Here is a 21,200-nt window from a genome sequence, read left to right as displayed (position 1 = left end):
TTAGCTAGGCTAGGAGTTAAGAATTAAGGTTAGGATGAGCTAATATGCTAAATAGTTACTAATTAGCAAAAATGCTAAAGTTCGGGTTGCTAGACATTCGCTATATAGGCCCACCCATCCTACTCGACCAACCTCCCTCCTTCAGTGTTTTGGCTTCAGTATCCTTATGTCTTATGTCATCATACCAAACCTATCATACTAATTTGAGTGTCACAGATTTACATTTACTAAGTTACATCAAGACTTTGAGGCCAGGCTGACTCACCTTGTAGGCCTCTCCCACTGTGTGGTGCGTGTGATGTGGTTCAAGTACTGGATTCGGCCAGACGCAGTCCTCCGCTCCTCCCAGCTGGATGCAGTAGATACAAACACACACACGTACAAAGCAGTGAGTGGACATTGAGGGCAACCAAGTTCAGGTAGTACCTTCTGTTTCACTCTGTTTCAAAACATTCCCCCTCTACTAAACATGACCCAGATATTCCCTACAGAGCTTCTTGCTAGCTAATAGGACGCAGTCTCCCATCTACTCACCCAATTCCTCTGGCACACACCAACCCCAGACTAGACTCCCTAACCCCAGCCAACATCATGGTCCTTCTGTAGCTCAGTTGGTAGAGCATGGCGCTTGTAACGCCAGGGTAGTGGGTTCGATTCCCGGGACCACCCATACGTAGAATGTATGCACACATGACTGTAAGTCGCTTTGGATAAAAGCGTCTGCTAAATGGCATATATTATTATTATTATATTATCATTGGCTTAGTGCTGAGGTCAGTCGTGCTAAGCTGGTGAAGTGTCTGAACAGCAGAGCCTCTGGCTACTTAGATTGGAGTCTGGAACACCACACCACATGCTGTCTGGAACAATTTTGGTTGTGAGGCAGTGTGGTTATGATAGGCTCAGACTGGCCCTGTTGTGAGGGTATGAAGTGGTGATAGTGGGTCCAGTACGGACAAATGTTAAATGGAGTTGTGGTGTGTTGGTGGGTATGGTACTCACCCGTCTGGCAGGTCATTGTCAAACAGACGGCTGCAGTCCACTACTGGGCCTCCTGTGCCTATCCTGTCTCTGGACTGCAGGCTCACTTTGGACACAGAGACACATTCAGATACACATAGGAGAATGACTGGGTGGTAGAATCTCACTCTGTTCATGTCTTCTCATACCAGAGATTAAAACGGAACTATTTTAAAACTGTGAATTGCTGTAATGCAATACTGTAATGATGTTATTTAGGGCTAAATGAGGAATCAATTTTTAAGAGGATCACATGGTCTAATCCTCTTGTGGGTGACAAGATGATCGTGTCTGGAAGTAGAAGTACCAGCCGTCTGCACTCTGACAGTGGCCTGACCAGTCCCGAATCCCAGTTCTGGAAAGGACCCATGAAGTGAGTGGAGGGCACGTATCAATGTTAGACTTTATGTCTACTGTAGCTAGCTAACCCTGTCCTCTCTGCTACCACCCAGGCTGTTCAGTGCCCATGCTGGTGGGTCAGTGGTGCTGTGACTGTCTGTCACCAGGCCCTGTGTTGCAGATGGAAGTGCGGGCCGTCTGAAGTCAGAGGGAGCCGCTCATCAAGTCTGGTGTCAGAGGCACGGCACGCTCAGGGCCAGCACTCAACGCTTTACACACCAACAAATCACTGGGAAAATAAGTCACCCAGCAGGCTCAGGTTACTGGAGGGAGCCTACATGGTGTTGGGAGGGTTTCTTGTTCTCTTTCCTAGTTCTATTTCTATTCGTGGTGGTATACTGAGGTCTTATCAGCATTATAAAAACAACTGTGGTTAGCCTGAGGTTCTAATAACAACACTTCAGGTACATAACAGTGTTACGTGAATGTACATGAGTGTGTGGTCTGTGTGGCCTGCTGGTCACCGCTGTACTTACCCACAATCTGACCCCTCACTGTGTCACTGTCATTGAGGCCCAGCTTGTTCATGTCCAATCTCTGATCTGTGGAGGAGAGGGGAAGGAGGAGAGCGGGGGGAGAGAGGGGGAGGAGGAGAGCGGGGGGAGAGAGGGGAAGGAGGAGAGCGGGGGGAGAGAGGGGAAGGAGGAGAGAGAAGAAGAGAGGAGAGAGAGGAAAGGGGGATCGATCACTGTCTGAGAGACATGTAAACTAGCATGGTGTTGGCAGGGTTTTTGTCCCCACAGACAAGTCCCTTTGCTCTGTATCATTTACATCACCCACAGTGAATTCCTCTCCCCCCTCCCTCGGAGGCTGGGTATGGGATATGTACTGTTCCTCTCCCCCCTCCCTCGGAGGCTGGGTATGGGATATGTACTGTTCCTCTCCTCCCTCCCTCGGAGGCTGGGTATGGGATATGTACTGTTCCTCTCCCCCTCCCTCGGAGGCTGGGTATGGGATATGTACTGTTCCTCTCCCCCCTCCCTTGGAAGCTGGGTATGGGATATGTACTGTTCCTCGCCCCCCTCCCTCGGAAGCTGGGTATGGGATATGTACTGTTCCTCTCCCCCCTCCCTCGGAGGCTGGGTATGGGATATGTACTGTTCCTCTCCCCCTCCCTCGGAGGCTGGGTATGGGATATGTACCGTTCCTCCCCCCTCCCTTGGAGGCTGGGTATGGGATATGTACCGTTCCTCTCCCCCTCCCTTGGAGGCTGGGTATGGGATATGTACTGTTCCTCTCCCCCCTCCCTTGGAGGCTGGGTATGGGATATGTACCGTTCCTCTCCCCCCTCCCTTGGAGGCTGGGTATGGGATATGCACTGTTCCTCTCCCCTCCCTTGGAGGCTGGGTATGGGATATGTACTGTTCCTCTCCCCCTCCCTTGGAGGCTGGGTATGGGATATGTACTGTTCCTCTCCCCTCCCTCGGAGGCTGGGTATGGGATATGTACCGTTCCCTCCTTGGAGGCCTCCCCCCTCCCTTGGAGGCTGGGTATGGGATATGTACTGTTCCTCTCCCCTCCCTTGGAGGCTGGGTATGGGATATGTACTGTTCCTCTCCCCTCCCTTGGAGGCTGGGTATGGGATATGCACTGTTCCTCTCCCCTCCCTTGGAGGCTGGGTATGGGATATGTACTGTTCCTCTCCCCTCCCTTGGAGGCTGGGTATGGGATATGTACTGTTCCTCTCCCCTCCCTTGGAGGCTGGGTATGGGATATGTACTGTTCCTCTCCCCCTCCCTCGGAGGCTGGGTATGGGATATGTACTGTTCCTCTCCTCCCTCCCTCGGAGGCTGGGTATGGGATATGTACTGTTCCTCTCCCCCTCCCTTGGAGGCTGGGTATGGAATATGTACTGTTCCTCTCCCCCTCCCTTGGAGGCTGGGTATGGGATATGTACTGTTCCCTCCCCCTCCCTTGGAGGCTGGGTATGGGATATGTACTGTTCCTCTCCCCCCTCCCTTGGAGGCTGGGTATGGGATATGTACTGTTCCTCTCCCCCTCCCTCGGAGGCTGGGTATGGGATATGTACCGTTCCTCCCCCCTCCCTTGGAGGCTGGGTATGGGATATGTACCGTTCCTCTCCCCCTCCCTTGGAGGCTGGGTATGGGATATGTACTGTTCCTCTCCCCCTCCCTTGGAGGCTGGGTATGGGATATGTACCGTTCCTCTCCCCCCTCCCTTGGAGGCTGGGTATGGGATATGCACTGTTCCTCTCCCCCTCCCTTGGAGGCTGGGTATGGGATATGTACCGTTCCTCTCCCCCCTCCCTTGGAGGCTGGGTATGGGATATGTACTGTTCCTCTCCCCCTCCCTCGGAGGCTGGGTATGGGATATGTACTGTTCCTCCCCCTCCCTTGGAGGCTGGGTATGGGATATGTACTGTTCCTCTCCCCTCCCTTGGAGGCTGGGTATGGGATATGTACTGTTCCTCTCCCCCCTCCCTTGGAGGCTGGGTATGGGATATGCACTGTTCCTCTCCCCCTCCCTTGGAGGCTGGGTATGGGATATGTACCGTTCCTCTCCCCCCCTCCCTTGGAGGCTGGGTATGGGATATGTACTGTTCCTCTCCCCCCTCCCTTGGAGGCTGGGTATGGGATATGTACTGTTCCTCTCCACCCTTCCTTGGAGGCTGGGTATGGGATATGTACCGTTCCTCTCCCCCCCTCCCTTGGAGGCTGGGTATGGGATATGTACCGTTCCTCTCCCCCCTCCCTTGGAGGCTGGGTATGGGATATGTACCGTTCCTCTCCCCCCCTCCCTTGGAGGCTGGGTATGGGATATGTACCGTTCCTCTCCACCCTCCCTCGGAGGCTGGGTATGGGATATGTACTGTTCCTCTCCCCCCTCCCTTGGAGGCTGGGTATGTGATATGTACTGTTCCTCTCCCCCCTCCCTTGGAGGCTGGGTATGGGATATGTACTGTTCCTCTCCCCCCTCCCTCAGAGGCTGGGTATGGGATATGTACTGTTCCTCTCCCCCCTCCCTCGGAGGCTGGGTATGGGATATGTACTGTTCCTCTCCCCCCTCCCTTGGAGGCTGGGTATGGGATATGTACTGTTCCTCTCCCCCCTCCCTCGGAGGCTGGGTATGGGATATGTACTGTTCCTCTCCCCCCTCCCTTGGAGGCTGGGTATGGGATATGTACTGTTCCTCTCCCCCTCCCTCCAGAGGCTGGGTATGGGATATGTACTGTTCCTCTCCCCCCTCCCTCGGAGGCTGGGTATGGGATATGTACTGTTCCTCTCCCCCCTCCCTTGGAGGCTGGGTATGGGATATGTACTGTTCCTCTCCCCCCTCCCTCGGAGGCTGGGTATGGGATATGTACTGTTCCTCTCCCCCCTCCCTTGGAGGCTGGGTATGGGATATGTATTGTTCCCCTCCCCCCTCCCTTGGAGGCTGGGTATGTGATATGTACTGTTCCTCTCCCCCTCCCTCCAGAGGCTGGGTATGGGATATGTACTGTTCCTCTCCCCCTCCCTTGGAGGCTGGGTATGGGATATGTATTGTTCCTCTCCCCCCTCCCTTGGAGGCTGGGTATGTGATATGTACTGTTCCTCTCCCCCTCCCTCAGAGGCTGGGTATGGGATATGTACTGTTCCTCCCTCCTCCCTTGGAGGCTGGGTATGGGATATGTACTGTTCCTCTCCTCCCCTCCCTTGGAGGCTGGGTATGGGATATGTACTGTTCCTCTCCTCCCCTCCCTTGGAGGCTGGGTATGGGATATGTACTGTTCCTCTCCTCCCCTCCCTTGGAGGCTGGGTATGGGATATGTACTGTTCCTCTCCTCCCCTCCATTGGAGGCTGAGTATGGGATATGTACTGTTCCTCTCCTCCCCTCCATTGGAGGCTGGGTATGGGATATGTACTGTTCCTCTCCTCCCCTCCATTGGAGGCTGGGTATGGGATATGTACTGTTCCTCTCCTCCCCTCCATTGGAGGCTGAGTATGGGATATGTACTGTTCCTCTCCTCCCCTCCCTTGGAGGCTGGGTATGGGATATGTACTGTTCCTCTCCTCCCCTCCATTGGAGGCTGAGTATGGGATATGTACTGTTCCTCTCCTCCCCTCCCTTGGAGGCTGGGTATGGGATATGTACTGTTCCTCTCCTCCCCTCCATTGGAGGCTGAGTATGGGATATGTACTGTTCCTCTCCTCCCCTCCCTTGGAGGCTGGGTATGGGATATGTACTGTTCCTCTCCTCCCCTCCATTGGAGGCTGAGTATGGGATATGTACTGTTCCTCTCCTCCCCTCCATTGGAGGCTGGGTATGGGATATGTACTGTTCCTCTCCTCCCCTCCATTGGAGGCTGGGTATGGGATATGTACTGTTCCTCTCCCCCTCCCTTGGAGGCTGGGTATGGGATATGTACTGTTCCTCTCCTCCCCTCCATTGGAGGCTGGGTATGGGATATGTACTGTTCCTCTCCTCCCCTCCATTGGAGGCTGGGTATGGGATATGTACTGTTCCTCTCCCCCTCCCTTGGAGGCTGGGTATGGGATATGTACTGTTCCTCTCCTCCCCTCCATTGGAGGCTGGGTATGGGATATGTACTGTTCCTCTCCTCCCCTCCATTGGAGGCTGGGTATGGGATATGTACTGTTCCTCTCCTCCCCTCCATTGGAGGCTGGGTATGGGATATGTACTGTTCCTCTCCTCCCCTCCATTGGAGGCTGGGTATGGGATATGTACTGTTCCTCTCCTCCCCTCCATTGGAGGCTGGGTATGGGATATGTACTGTTCCTCTCCTCCCTCCATTGGAGGCTGGGTATGGGATATGTACTGTTCCTGGAGGCTCCTCCCCTCCATTGGAGGCTGGGTATGGGATATGTACTGTTCCTCTCCTCCCCTCCATTGGAGGCTGGGTATGGGATATGTACTGTTCCTCTCCTCCCCTCCATTGGAGGCTGGGTATGGGATATGTACTGTTCCTCTCCTCCCCTCCATTGGAGGCTGGGTATGGGATATGTACTGTTCCTCTCCTCCCCTCCATTGGAGGCTGGGTATGGGATATGTACTGTTCCTCTCCTCCCCTCCATTGGAGGCTGGGTATGGGATATGTACTGTTCCTCTCCTCCCCTCCATTGGAGGCTGGGTATGGGATATGTACTGTTCCTCTCCTCCCCTCCATTGGAGGCTGGGTATGGGATATGTACTGTTCCTCTCCTCCCCTCCATTGGAGGCTGGGTATGGGATATGTACTGTTCCTCTCCTCCCCTCCATTGGAGGCTGGGTATGGGATATGTACTGTTCCTCTCCTCCCCTCCATTGGAGGCTGGGTATGGGATATGTACTGTTCCTCTCCTCCCCTCCATTGGAGGCTGGGTATGGGATATGTACTGTTCCTCCTCCCCTCCATTGGAGGCTGGGTATGGGATATGTACTGTTCCTCTCCCCCCCTCCATTGGAGGCTGGGTATGGGATATGTACTGTTCCTCCTTGGAGGCTCCCCCTCCCTTGGAGGCTGGGTATGGGATATGTACTGTTCCTCTCCTCCTCCTCCCCTCCCTTGGAGGCTGGGTATGGGATATGTACTGTTCCTCTCCTCCCCTCCATTGGAGGCTGGGTATGGGATATGTACTGTTCCTCTCCTCCCCTCCATTGGAGGCTGGGTATGGGATATGTACTGTTCCTCTCCTCCCCTCCATTGGAGGCTGGGTATGGGATATGTACTGTTCCTCTCCTCCCCTCCATTGGAGGCTGGGTATGGGATATGTACTGTTCCTCTCCTCCCCTCCATTGGAGGCTGGGTATGGGATATGTACTGTTCCTCTCCTCCCCTCCCTTGGAGGCTGGGTATGGGATATGTACTGTTCCTCTCCTCCCCTCCATTGGAGGCTGGGTATGGGATATGTACTGTTCCTCTCCCCCCTCCATTGGAGGCTGGGTATGGGATATGTACTGTTCCTCTCCTCCCCTCCATTGGAGGCTGGGTATGGGATATGTACTGTTCCTCTCCCCCCTCCCTTGGAGGCTGGGTATGGGATATGTACTGTTCCTCTCCTCCCCTCCATTGGAGGCTGGGTATGGGATATGTACTGTTCCTCTCCTCCCCTCCCTTGGAGGCTGGGTATGGGATATGTACTGTTCCTCTCCTCCCCTCCATTGGAGGCTGGGTATGGGATATGTACTGTTCCTCTCCTCCCCTCCATTGGAGGCTGGGTATGGGATATGTACTGTTCCTCTCCTCCCCTCCATTGGAGGCTGGGTATGGGATATGTACTGTTCCTCTCCTCCCCTCCATTGGAGGCTGGGTATGGGATATGTACTGTTCCTCTCCTCCCCTCCATTGGAGGCTGGGTATGGGATATGTACTGTTCCTCTCCTCCCCTCCCTTGGAGGCTGGGTATGGGATATGTACTGTTCCTCTCCTCCCCTCCCTTGGAGGCTGGGTATGGGATATGTACTGTTCCTCTCCTCCCCTCCATTGGAGGCTGGGTATGGGATATGTACTGTTCCTCTCCTCCCCTCCCTTGGAGGCTGGGTATGGGATATGTACTGTTCCTCTCCTCCCCTCCATTGGAGGCTGGGTATGGGATATGTACTGTTCCTCTCCTCCCCTCCATTGGAGGCTGGGTATGGGATATGTACTGTTCCTCTCCTCCCCTCCATTGGAGGCTGGGTATGGGATATGTACTGTTCCTCTCCTCCCCTCCATTGGAGGCTGGGTATGGGATATGTACTGTTCCTCTCCTCCCCTCCCTTGGAGGCTGGGTATGGGATATGTACTGTTCCTCTCCTCCCCTCCCTTGGAGGCTGGGTATGGGATATGTACTGTTCCTCTCCTCCCCTCCATTGGAGGCTGGGTATGGGATATGTACTGTTCCTCTCCTCCCCTCCATTGGAGGCTGGGTATGGGATATGTACTGTTCCTCTCCTCCCCTCCATTGGAGGCTGGGTATGGGATATGTACTGTTCCTCTCCTCCCCTCCCTTGGAGGCTGGGTATGGGATATGTACTGTTCCTCTCCTCCCCTCCCTTGGAGGCTGGGTATGGGATATGTACTGTTCCTCTCCTCCCCTCCCTTGGAGGCTGGGTATGGGATATGTACTGGAACAGATGGTCTGTGGAGTGGCCATGGACTGTAAAAAAATCACTGAGCATCGGTACCGAGCAGCCTGCAGTTCACTACAGAGGTCAAACATTTGACAAATATCTGCACAAAGCCGGCACTATTCCACCCAGACTGAACATGGACATGAACCCCTGCCAATGTCTGGAAACTCTTTGTCTACATTCTCAGCCCAGGCTGAAAAACAAAGCAAAAAAAAGGACCAAAGAAATGTCAGGAATACCATGTTGCCTGCAGACATGAGAAATGCCACTATCTGTTCACTGTTGTCTGAGTGTCATGCAGATCAGCTCAGGATGTGCGTCTAGACTAAACAGGGACCAAAACATGGTCGGTCAAACCATTACAAGACCGGGGCAATGAGCGTGCACACACAAACCCAAAGCCCCCTAAAACGCCTGTGGACAGGACACAGTGGAACAGCTGCAAAAAGCACAAGTGAAAGAATGACAAACATACACTTGAATAAGACCACAACCGAGGGACATAACAAATCTATGATTACATTTAAATAGCTGTACAATTATGCATGTCTGAGTAAAATGACCGGTTGTCTAGATTTGCCAACCGAGATAAACGGAGGTTAGTCACTGTGGCGCATGCATGCTGCCAGTCTATGGGACAGACGAGGGTGGAAGGCGTGAGGAGGGGGGAATGAGAGGAAATGCAGAGGCAAACTACTCACAGCTGAGGCACAGGGTTAGGGTTTTCCAGGAAAACAAGTGTCAGGGGCTTCTAGGAAAAGCAGTGGGATTTTGTCCTTTTTCTGTCTACAAGACTGTAGCAGGCCTATCAGCATAGTATACATACAGTGTGAGGGGGAGGCCTTTTGGTAAAGCCATCACTGGGTCCCTGCCTGGTTGCCACTGCTGAGTTGGCTTGGAGCACCAAGCCTCAATCTCATTTAGCCATTTGCTTCTGACATGACACGTTTACAGTGATTTTGGGCTGTTGCTGATTGTCTTTTCCTGTTCTGGCACTGCAGAATGTGACCCCTCTCACAACCTGGTCTGTGCCCTGTCAGGAATAGGGAGAGAGTGTGCACATTTGTGAGGGTACAGCTCAATGTGTCACTGTGACAGGAGAAGGGGATTAATAGCCTGTGACTCCGCTAGCCTGTGACTCCGCTAGCCTGTGACTCCGCTAGCCTGTGACTCCGCTAGCCTGTGACTCCGCTAGCCTGTTTGTGGGACAGACAATTTTTAACTAGACAGACATTACCTCACAGCATTAAATACACACACACGCACACTAATTCAATCAGGTAGTCCTTACAGCCGGTGTCTTTGAGGCGGTTGATGGCGTTGGATAGAAGACGTACACAGCCCAGGAAGCCAGCCCCCTGCTTCTTATGGATCTTCTTGTGGTTCCACACGCTGATGGTGATGGAGTCAGACTTGCCAATATATCTGAGGAGAGAAAAGAGAGTCCAGTCACATCCAATGTACTGTAGATGTTACTAAAGCCTGTGTGAATGCACTGTTCCAATAGGCCACTCTTTGCCTGGATGTCCCCGCTGGGGAGGCACACATCCGCTCGGGGCTGCCTGTCACCGGGGGCTGCGTCCCCACAAGAACACAGTCAGGTGTCTGAGAGGGATTTTCCACCCGACGTCTGTGAATGTGCGACTCCCGACCCCGAGAGTCTGGGTACGAGACGGACGAACACAGACAGATCCTGTGAGTCAAATCATCCAAAGACAGCCCGTTGACCCAAAATCACCCAGAGGGAGAGAGAAATGAAAGAGACAGGGAGGAGGAGAGGCTGAAAGAGGGATAGAAAGAGGGATAGTGTAAGTGAGGAAAAGAAGGAGAGAGTGAACAGTTGAACCATGACATTACTCCCTGACTGCCTCTGTTATCACTCTGTGGGTGTCAGTCGAGGCCTGGGTATTAAACTCACACTACGTGAACCTGACGTGGCACATCTGTTCAGCCCAGTTCTCTTCCTCAGTGTAAAACTAATTATCCATACAGTTAGCAGACTGCATCCCACTATAATTACCATGCTGCTTACAGAAACTAAAGGGATGTGAAACAATGGGGCTGTGAGTAAGATGTCTGGACATTTTGAGTAGAAGCCAAATGCCTGTCTGGGGTGCTATCTGAGAGCATTAGAATGCAGGACAGATTTGTAGGGGGGAATTATTACATCCAACACAGATCTGGATATGATTATTGTATCAAATAATAAGGGCAGTAGACTAGACATTGGATTAAGCTTTTCAATACAAGATACAGTATTTTTACATACAGTATACACATGCCAAACATACCAAACTCAGATAATATGATTACTTGTAATAAGATAAGAGTTTCTCCTCTTAGGCCATCTCTATGTTATGTCTCTGGTTGGTTGAGGTACAGTATATGGCATATTGTTTGGCAGTTGGTGCTAGGCAGGCCAGGCTGTCACACTTCCTCAGCAGGCAGGATAGGACCAGCTGGGCCCTGGGGACACTACCGCCACCTGTTCCCCCAGTCCCCATAGCAGCAGGGACAGAGAGGGACAAGGGCCTAGGCCAGGCTATGGGACCACAACATTGTGCACGTGTCTTTTCATCCCAATATTTGTATTTATGAAGTTATAGGAGATTAATTATATATATCAGTGATGTGCACAATACGGAAGTGGTCTGACGAAGCAGATGCTAAGCTACAGCACTGTTTTGCTAGCACAGGCTGTAATATGCTATGCGATTCATCCAATACAAGGCTAGAGCTGCCGGTTTCAATGAGCAGGACGGTATTCCGGATGCTTATAAGAAATTCTGCTACAACCTCCAACGTGCCATTAAACAGGAAATTTGCCAATACAAGACTGAGATTGAATCCTACTACAACGGCTCTGATGCTCGTTGGATGCGGCAGGGCTTTTAAACTATCACGGGGTACAAAGGGAAACCCAGCCACGAGCTGCCTAGTGACGTGAGCCTTTCCAGACGAGATAAATGCCTTCTATGCTCGCTTCGAGGCAAGCAACACTGAACCATGCATACAGTTCATTGACTATAGCTCAGCATTTAACACCATAGTGCCTTCCAAGTTTATTACTAAGCTAAGGATCCTGGTACTGAACACCTCCCTTTGCAACTGGATCCTGGACTTTCCGACGGGCCACCCCCAGGTGGTGGGGGTAGGCAACAACACATCCGCCACGCTGACCTTCAACATGGGGTGCGTGCTTAGTCCCCTCCTGTACATGCCCCCATCCACATCCACGGGACTGTAGTGGAGTGGTGAAATTATCATGGTCTACACTAGAGGTCGACCGATTAAGATTTTTCAACGTCGATACCGATTATTGGAAAACCGAAAAGCCGATACCGATTAATCGGCCGATTTCATATTTAAAAAAAATAATAATGACAATTACAACAATACTGAATGAACACTTACTTTGACTTAATATAATACATCAATAAAATCAATTTAGCCTCAAGTAAATAATGAAACATGTTCAATTTGGTTTAAATAATGCAAAAATCAAGTGTTGGAGAAGAAAGTAAAAGTGCAATATGTGCTATGTAAGAAAGCTAACGTTTCAGTTCCTTGCTCAGAACATGTGAACATATGAAAGCTGGTGGTTCCTTTTAACATGAGTCTTCAATATTCCCAGGTAAGAAGTTTTAGGTTGTAGTTATTTTAGGAATGATAGGACTATTTCTCTCTATACCATTTGTATATCATTAACCTTTGACTATTGGATGTTCTTATCGGCACTTTAGTATTGCCAGTGTAACAGTATAGCTTCCGTCCCTCTCCTCGCTCCTCCCTGGGCTCGAACCAGCAACACAACGACAATTAGCGCGCGCTAACTAGCTAGCCATTTCACTTTGGTTACACGAGCCTCATCTCGGGAGTTGATAGGCTTGAAGTCTCAAACAGCGCAATGCTTGACGCACAACGAAGAGCTGCTGGCAAAACGCACGAAAGTGCTGTTTGAATTAATGTTTACGCGCCTGCTTCTGCCTACCACCGCTCAGTCAGATATTGCGGTCGGATGCCAAGCAGTTGCCAGTCACGGGCAGGCCTTCAAAATTGTCAAAGACTCCAGTCGCCCAAGTCATAGACTCTCTGCTACTGCACGGCAAGCACATCTACCGATGAACAAAGTCTGGAACCAACATGACCCTGAACAGCTTCTACCCCCAAGACAAATAGTTAACCAACCAACCTAGACTACCTGCATTGAACCCTTTTGCACTAACTCTTTTGACTAATCACTTACGCTGCTGTTACTGTTTATTATCTATCCTGTTACCTAGTCACTGTATACCTATGTACATATCTACCTCAAATACTTCGTACCCCTGCACAACGACTTGGTACTGGTACCCAATGTATATAGCCAAGTTATCGTTACGCATTGTGTATTTATTATTACGTGTTTTACTTGTCTATTATTTCTCTATTTTCTTTCGGCGTTGTTGGGAAGGGCCTGTAAGTAAGCATTTCACTGTTAGTCTACACCTGTTGCTTTCGAAGCATGTGACAAATATAATTTAATTTGACATATTATACTTCTTAGTATATGTCACGCCCGTCGTCGTGGAAATGACTGGACCAAGGTGCTGCGTGGTGAGCGTACATTTTCCTTTATTTATGTAAATGTCGCCAACAAAACAAGAAACGATTGTGAAGCTTACTAGGGCTGTAGTGCCACTAACAAAGATAACTACCCACCAAATACAAAGGAAAAAAGGCTGCCTAAGTATGATTCCCAATCAGAGACAACGATTGACAGCTGTCCCTGATTGAGAACCATACCCGGCCAAAACATAGAAACAGAAAACATAGAAATAAAGAAACTAGAATGCCCACCCTTGTCACACCTTGGCCTACCCAAAATAGAGAATAAAAGCCTCTCTATGGCCAGGGCGTGACAGTATAAATGTAGTTTGAAGCGTGCTGAACAAGAAACCGATAGGTTTGTCCCCTGGTTTGTCTCTAATAGGGCTACAGAGCTGTATTACAGTCCAGTCTGTCTGCTCCACATACTTTAACTGGGCTGGATAGGAGTCGAGGAGAGGCAGTTTCCCAACGAGACACAGTCTGCTATCCTTGGCATTCAGGCCACTTCCGCAACAATGCTGGCTGGGGTCAGCGGTCACAGGCCAGTCTGTTGGTCAGACCACTGATGAGGCCCTGACGTGTCAATGTTGCCATGAGCACATACACTTCCTCACGCTGTGCACATAACACCAATGGAAAAAAGCTTCAGTGCCAATTAAGCAAAGGCTTTTCTGGCTCTGCTGAGCGTGAGCACCAGGTGTTTCAGACACCATTTGAATATGTGTGAGTGTGCTCAGCTACCCTCAGTCAATTAGACTTCACACACTGAGGAGAGTCCATGTGCCTTAGCATGGAGTAGTAATCCTTAACCCTGACACACAGAGGGAAGGCACCTAAAGGTTTAACATAGTCATTAACAGGAAGAAACACAGGCAGGTTCCAGATGAAATAAAAACTGGAGAGGTGTGTGTGCGTGCGTTTGGCTCCGTCTTGGGAGCACACAGGTCGTCCTCCCATCCATCACCGTATCCAGCACTCTCTCTCCTCCACAGTGGGACTGACTGACTGAGGGCTGTGTTTCCCTCCTGTCAAACAGGACATGAACAGCTAATTAAACAGCCATGTTGGGAGAGGGTCTGGTATCCTGAGCAACCAAACAAACGGAGACATGTGCTTCCTCTTTCTGTTACCTACGCGTGACGCCTGGATAAACACTGGGCAAATAAATGGAAACTTTCACTCCCCCCCTCTTTTTCCCGGTTGTTTTCACAAGACACGCAGTCCTTGGGAAAAGCGACATGGGTGAAACAAGACATGCACATATCTGCCCAAAAGGTAAAAGGCTTCTGAGATTAGTTTCCCTCCCCACGGTTCTATTTAAATGTTTTTCTTTTTCACGTTAACTACCCCAGTGGAGTTGTCATTGCTGGCCTACAGATAAGTGAGAGGATAGACATAAACACAGCTTACTGTAAGGCATTCAGATCCTGCAGAATCAATGTGTGACACATCCCTGATGTCCACTTGGCACATTGGAGTTGAGTGAGGGAATGCTTAGATCACAGGTGGGGCCTTAATTGGCGAGGACGGGCTCATTGTAATGGCTGGAGTGGAATAGTATCAAATATATCAAACGCATAAATTCCACGTGTTTGATGCCATTCCAATCACGCTGTTCCAGCCATTATTATGTGCTGTCCTACCCTCAGCAGCCTCCAGTGGTGTAGATATAGCATAGAGGGCACTGGTGATAGTTATAGAGAGGGGCCGCAGTTCAGCAGAATGCTGGTTCATTACTAAATCAGCAGGTTAAGGTAAGGTTTGTTAGATACACGGTTTCACATCTAGTCATAGCTGCTTCTATATGAATGGCATGTCAAGTGCAAGCTCTGCACTATCCATTATGTTAGTTGAGTGATGAGGGGACTCACAGGTCGTAGTGCTGGTTCCACTTGGGGTCGAGGGTGTTCTTCACGGTGTCTGTGGAGTGACATTGTCCTGAGCCGTCCACCACCACTTTGGCAAAGGGATCAGGGAGGCCTACAGGGAAACACACACACACACACACACACACACACACACACACACACACACACACACACACACACACACACACACACACACACACACACACACACACACACACACACACACACACACACACACACACTCAGCACACTGGCCTGGCCAAGGACATACTGTACTAGGAGAAAATGTTACAGGTATCACTCCATCATTATTTGATGATTTCATTATGCAGATGGAAGTGAGACTATCCGGTTTCTGAAAGGGGGAAAAGAGGTCATCTGAAGAAAACTACTTTTGATGAATAACATTCTATGACAGTCTAGGAATGGCTGATGTGTAAATCTGAGCCGAGTGACTGATATCTAGAGATACGGGTGGACATGACATTGACACTAATAGACAGACCTGAGGGACCTGTTGGATGACATTTACCTGCACATAGCCTGGGTGTGGTGGACACACAAGCTCACGGACACACACACACACACACACATATGCCACGCAGGCCCACACAAACAAAACAAAACTGCACTTAGAAATACATATCTCTGTATACATAAACACACTATCCCACAGAGACAAGTCTGCGTTGCTGCCACACAAGGCAGAGTTGTCTCCACCCAGGCCCTGACTGAGTGAGTGTTTACTCAGCCCCTGAGTGCTGGAATGGGAGGAATGGGCACCAGAGAAACCACCTGAGTCAGGGACCTTAACACACTCCCTCTCCATGACAGCCTGACCCAAACACACCCAAACACTGGGGCCACTATGGACACCTAGCAGACACTGGAATGTTGTGCTGTTTCACTCTGAAATGGACTAGCTTTAAATGTCAGTATAAAGTTTTATTGATATCCCATATTTAACCTCCACAGAATTGCCCCAATTAGGCACATTTCGGCAGACTTAATAAATAATTTTGAACAGAAATGCAAAGGTTCGTTGGATCAGTCGAACAATTTGCACATACACTGAAATTGCGCCTAACCTGGAAAAATACATTGTATTGCATTTCAAAGATGATGGGGATGATGATATTTTACCAGATCTAATGTGTTATATTCTCCTACATTCATATCACATTTACACAAACTTCAAAGTGTTTCCTTTCAAATGATATTAAGAATATGCATGTCCTTGCTTCAGGCAATTCGATTTGGGTATGTCATTTTAGGCGAAATTGGAGGAAAAGGGGTCCGATCCTTAAGAGATATTTCAGACCTGTGTGACTCAATGCATGAAATGTGAATGAAACAAAGGGAATAAAATAGTCCTAGTTTTATTAGTCGTTTTATTGGCTAATATTGATAATAAGCTACATCATTGTGACGTGGTGAGCTCATCTTTCTCCTCGCAAACATATCAGTAGTAACATTACAGGCTACTAACCCTTTCCTCTTTGCTGGTGTAGTGTAGTGGTTGGTTTAGTGTGTTAGCATGGCGTTCTGCTGGTAGGGAACTCTAGCAGCTGGCAGCAGGTCCTCTTTTATCAGCTCAAACTGACCCACATTTCACATTTCTCACAGGGGATACATATCTCACACTGCAGACATCAAAGCCCTCAAGCCCCCTGACTATGAAACTATAAAGCCATTTAACATGGAGTCGAGGATCAGAAACACAGCTTTCACTGGGTTACTTACGAAAGAAATCTTTCTTCACCAGGTTTTTGGCACAGAGGACTGAAAGAGAAGAGGAGAATGAGGTGTTATTTTTAATCGTTGCCGATAGACATATTACACACTGACAGGCTGTTGTGATCGTGTGGTTACATCACTTTCAAGGGAGAGAGGTTATGCAGGGCTGAAGTGATACACTGCTGCTCAGGGAACTGAATCGAAAAGCGCTCCATCTTGGATATGGATAACCCTGGCTACATTACATAAGCAGCAAGAGCATTTATTTTATAATGTGTAATTCTGAAGCTAAGCCGGGTTGGTCCTGGTCAGTTCCTGGATGGGAGACCAGATGCTGCTGGAAGTGGTGTTGGAGGGCCAGTAGGAGGCACTCTTTCCTCTAGTCTAAAGAAATATCCCAATGCCCCAGGGCAGTGATTGGGGACACTGCCCTGTGTAGGGTGCCGTCTTTCGGATGGGACGTTAAAACGGGTGTCCTGACTCTCTGAGTTCATTAAAGATCCCATGGCACTTATCGTAAGAGTAGGGGTGTTAACCCCGGTGTCCTGGCTAAATTCCCAATCTGGCCCTCAAACCATCATGGTCACCTAATAATCCCCAGTTTACAATTGGCTCATTAATCCCCCTCCTCTCCCCTGTAACTATTCCCCAGGTCGTTGCTGCAAATGAGAACGTGTTCTCAGTCAACTTACCTGGTAAAATAACGGATAAATAAAAAATAAAAAAGTAAGACAAGTAATGTGACTTTTAGGTGATAAAGAAAACACATGAACATATATCTTGAACATTTTCATCTGAATCTTCGAAACTAGCTAACCGCAATCCCGGGTGACAACTCCTGGCTAGCGTTTCCATCACGGAGCAAGCACCAATTAGCCTGAAGCTAGCCCGGCCAGGGCTCCTGTGCTACCACCGAAGCCCACTCCTGGGCTACAATATCCAGACCCCTTCTACTGCCGGTACGGGGCACGGAACCCCGCCGATCCTCTACGACTGGAATACCGACATAATCTGCCCGAGGATTCCAACAGGCCCCTCAGGCGCGACGCCCGCTGTAGGCCCATTCTGCTAACCTGCTAGCTACCTAGAGCTACTTGGAAGCCTACTAACTCCACGACTGGTCTATCGACGTCACCGCACGAAGAGGCAACAACAGACTTACCCCCATCGCAACGTCCCCCAAAGGCTAGCTTGCCTGCCCCAGCCTGCTAACTGCTAACTTGCCTGCCCCGGTCTGCTAACTGCTAGCTTGTCTGCCCCGGTTTGCTAACTGCTAGCTTGCCTGCCCCGGTCTGCTAACTGCTATCCCCTGCTGAGTGCTAGCTTGCCTGCCCCGGTCTGCTAACTGCTAGCTTTCCTGCCCCGGTTTGCTAACTTGCCTACCCCGGTCTAGAGCCTCTAGCCCTGCTCAATATTCTTAACGATTAATCTGACATTTTTATTTATTTGTAATAATGACAATTACAACAATACTGAATGAACCCTTATTTTAACTTAATATAATACATCAATAAAATCAATTTAGCCTCAAATAAATAATGAAACATGTTCAATTTGGTTTAAATAATGCAAAAACAAAGTGTTGGAGAAGAAAGTAAAAGTGCAATATGTGCCATGTAAGAAAGCTAACGTTTAAGTTCCTTGCTCAGAACATGAGAACATATGAAAGCTGGTGGTTCCTTTTAACATGAGACTTCAATATTCCAAGGTAAGGGGTTTTAGGTTGTAGTTAATATAGTATTTACAGGACAATTTCTCTCTATACCATTTGTATTCCATATACCTTTGACTATTGGATGTTCTTATAGGCACTTTAGTATTGCCAGTGTAACAGTATAGCTTCCGTCCCTCTCCTCGCTCATACCTGGGCTCGAAAGAGGAACACATCGACAACAGCCACCCTCGAAGCATCGTTACCCATCGCTCCACAAAAGCCGTGGCCCTTGCCGAGCAAGGGGAACAACTACTCCAAGTCTCAGAGCGAGTGACGTTTGAAACGCAATTAGCGCGCACCCCGCTAACTAGCTAGCCATTTCATATCGGTTACACCAGCCGAATCTCGGGAGTTGATAGGCTTGAAGTCATAAACAGCGCAATGCTTGAAGCACAGTGAAGAGCTGCTGGCAAAACGCACAAAAGTGCTGTTTGAATGAATGCTTACGAGCCTGCTGCTGCCTACCATCGCTCAGTCAGACTGCTCTATCAAATATAAAATCATAGACTTAATTATAACATAATAACACACAGAAATACGAGCCTTTGGTCATTAATATGGTCGAATCCGGAAACTATAATTTCGAAAACAAAATGTTTATTATTATCGCATATACCCTGACTCTGCGTGCAATGAACGCAAGAGAAGTGACACAATTTCACCTGGTTAATATGGCCTGCTAACCTGGATTTCTTTTAGCTAAATATGCAGGTTTAAAAAATATATACTTCTGTGTATTGATTTTAAGAAAGGCATTGATGTTTATGGTTAGGTACACGTTGGAGCAACGGCAGTCCCTTTTCCGCGAATGCGCACCACATCGATTATATGCAACGCAGGACACGCTAGATAAACTAGTAATATCAACAACCATGTGTAGTTAACTAGTGATTATGATTGATTGATTGTTTTTTATAAGATAAGTTTAATGCTAGCTAGCAACTTACCGTGGCTTCTTACTGCATTCGCGTAACAGGTAGGCTCCTCGTGGAGTGCAATGAAAGGCAGGTGGTTAGAGCGTTGGACTAATGTTAGTTAACTGTAAGGTTGCAAGATTGAATCCCCGAGCTGACAAGGTACAAATCTGTTGTTCTGCCCCTGAACAAGGCAGTTAACCCACCGTTCCTAGGCAGTCATTGAAAATAAGAACGTGTTCTTAACTGACTTGCCTCGTTAAACGAAGGTGTAATTCTTTTTGACATTTTTTAAAATATTTTTTTTAATCGGCCAAATCGGTGTCCAAAAATACAAATTTCCGATTGTTGTGAAAACTTGAAATCGGCCCTGATTAAATCGGCCATTCCGATTAATTGGCCAACCTCTAGTCTGTACACTATGCCTTGAATCTATGCTATCGTGCCCAGAAACCTGCTCCTTTTACTCCCTGTTCCGAATGTGCTAGACGTCCAGTTCGTATAGCATTTAGCCGTACCCTTATCCTACTTCTCTGTTCCTCTGGTGATGTAGAGGTTAATCCAGGTCCTGCAGTGCCCAGCCCCACTCCCCAGGTGATCTCATTTGTTGACTTCTTTAACCGTAAAAGCCTTGGTTTCATGCATGTTAACATTAGAAGCCTACTCCCTAAGTTTGTTTTACTCACTGCTTTAGCACACTCTGCCAACCCGGATGTCTTAGCCGTGTCTGATTCCTGGCTTAGGAAAACCATTAAAAACCCTGAAATCTCCATTGTCAACTATAACATTTTCTGCCAAGATAGAACTGCCAAAGGGGGCGGTGTTGCAATCTACTGCAAAGATAGCCTGCAAAGTTCTGTATTACTATCCAAGTCTCAACCCAAACAATTCGAGCTTCTACTTCTAAAAATTCACCTTTCCAGAAACAAGTCTTTCACTGTTGCCGCTTGCTATATATAGACCTCCCTCTGCCCCCTCGATACCATATGTGAATTGATTGCCCCCCATCTATCTTCTGAGCTAGTGCTACTAGGTGACCTAAACTGGGACATGCTTAACACCCAGCCATCCTACAATCTAAGCTTGATGCCCTCAATCTCACACAAATGATCAATGAACCTACCAGGTACAACTCCAAATCCGTAAACACGGGCACCCTCATAGATGTCATCCTAACTAACTCACCCTCCAAATATACCTCTGCTGTTTTCAATCAAGATCTCAGTGATCACTGCCTCATTGCCTGCATTCGTGATGGGTCTGCGACCAAACGACCACCCCTCATCACTGTCAAATGCTCCGTAAAACACTTCTGTGAGCAGGCCTTTCTAATCGACCTGGCCGGGGTATCCTGGAATGACATTGACCTCATCCCGTCAGTAGATGATGCCTGGCTATTATTTTAAAGTGCCATCCTCACCATCATAAATAAGCATGCCCAATTAAAAAAATTAGAACTAAGAATAGATATTGTCCTTGGTTCACTCCAGACCTGTCTGCCCTTGACCAGCACAAAAACATCCTGTGGCGTTCTGCATTAGCATCGAATAGCCCCCGTGATATGCAACTTTTCAGGGAAGTTAGGAACAAATATACACAGGCTAAGGCTAGCTTTTTAAAAAAGAAATTTGCATCCTGTAGTACTCAAAAAAGTTCTGGGACACTGTAAAGTCCATGGAGAATAAGAGCACCTCCTCCCAGCTGCCCCCTGCTCTGAGGCTAGGAAACACTGTCACCACCGATAAATCCACAATTATTGAGAATTTCAATAAGCATTTCTCTACGGCTGACCATGCTTTCCACCTGGCTTCCCCTACCCTGGTCAATTTCCCGGCACCCTCCACAGCAACGCGCCAAAGCCCCCACCATTTCTCCTTCACCCAAATCCAGATTGCTTATGTTCT

The 21,200-nt window shown here is 48.9% G+C and overlaps 1 protein-coding gene across 1 annotated transcript in view; it reads right to left on the bottom strand.

Annotated features, from left to right (window-relative positions):
* LOC118384193 (E3 ubiquitin-protein ligase SMURF2-like) overlaps positions 1-21,200 on the bottom strand; it is a 66,271-nt gene that overhangs the window by 17,471 nt on the left and 27,600 nt on the right. Inside the window, exons 2-7 of the mRNA XM_052519031.1 lie at positions 16,675-16,713; positions 14,935-15,043; positions 9,765-9,898; positions 1,896-1,961; positions 1,003-1,087; positions 266-349 (exon numbers count right to left, since the gene is read on the bottom strand). Of these exons, the coding sequence (XP_052374991.1) occupies positions 266-349; positions 1,003-1,087; positions 1,896-1,961; positions 9,765-9,898; positions 14,935-15,043; positions 16,675-16,713 (517 nt within the window). The remainder of the gene's footprint in view (positions 1-265; positions 350-1,002; positions 1,088-1,895; positions 1,962-9,764; positions 9,899-14,934; positions 15,044-16,674; positions 16,714-21,200) is intronic.

Source organism: Oncorhynchus keta, chromosome 5 (assembly GCF_023373465.1).
Source record: "Oncorhynchus keta strain PuntledgeMale-10-30-2019 chromosome 5, Oket_V2, whole genome shotgun sequence".
In the NCBI taxonomy this organism is placed as follows: Eukaryota; Metazoa; Chordata; class Actinopteri; order Salmoniformes; family Salmonidae; genus Oncorhynchus; species Oncorhynchus keta.
The sequence above is the reverse complement of the archived record's forward strand: the minus strand, read 5'-3'. Positions and strand labels throughout refer to the sequence as shown.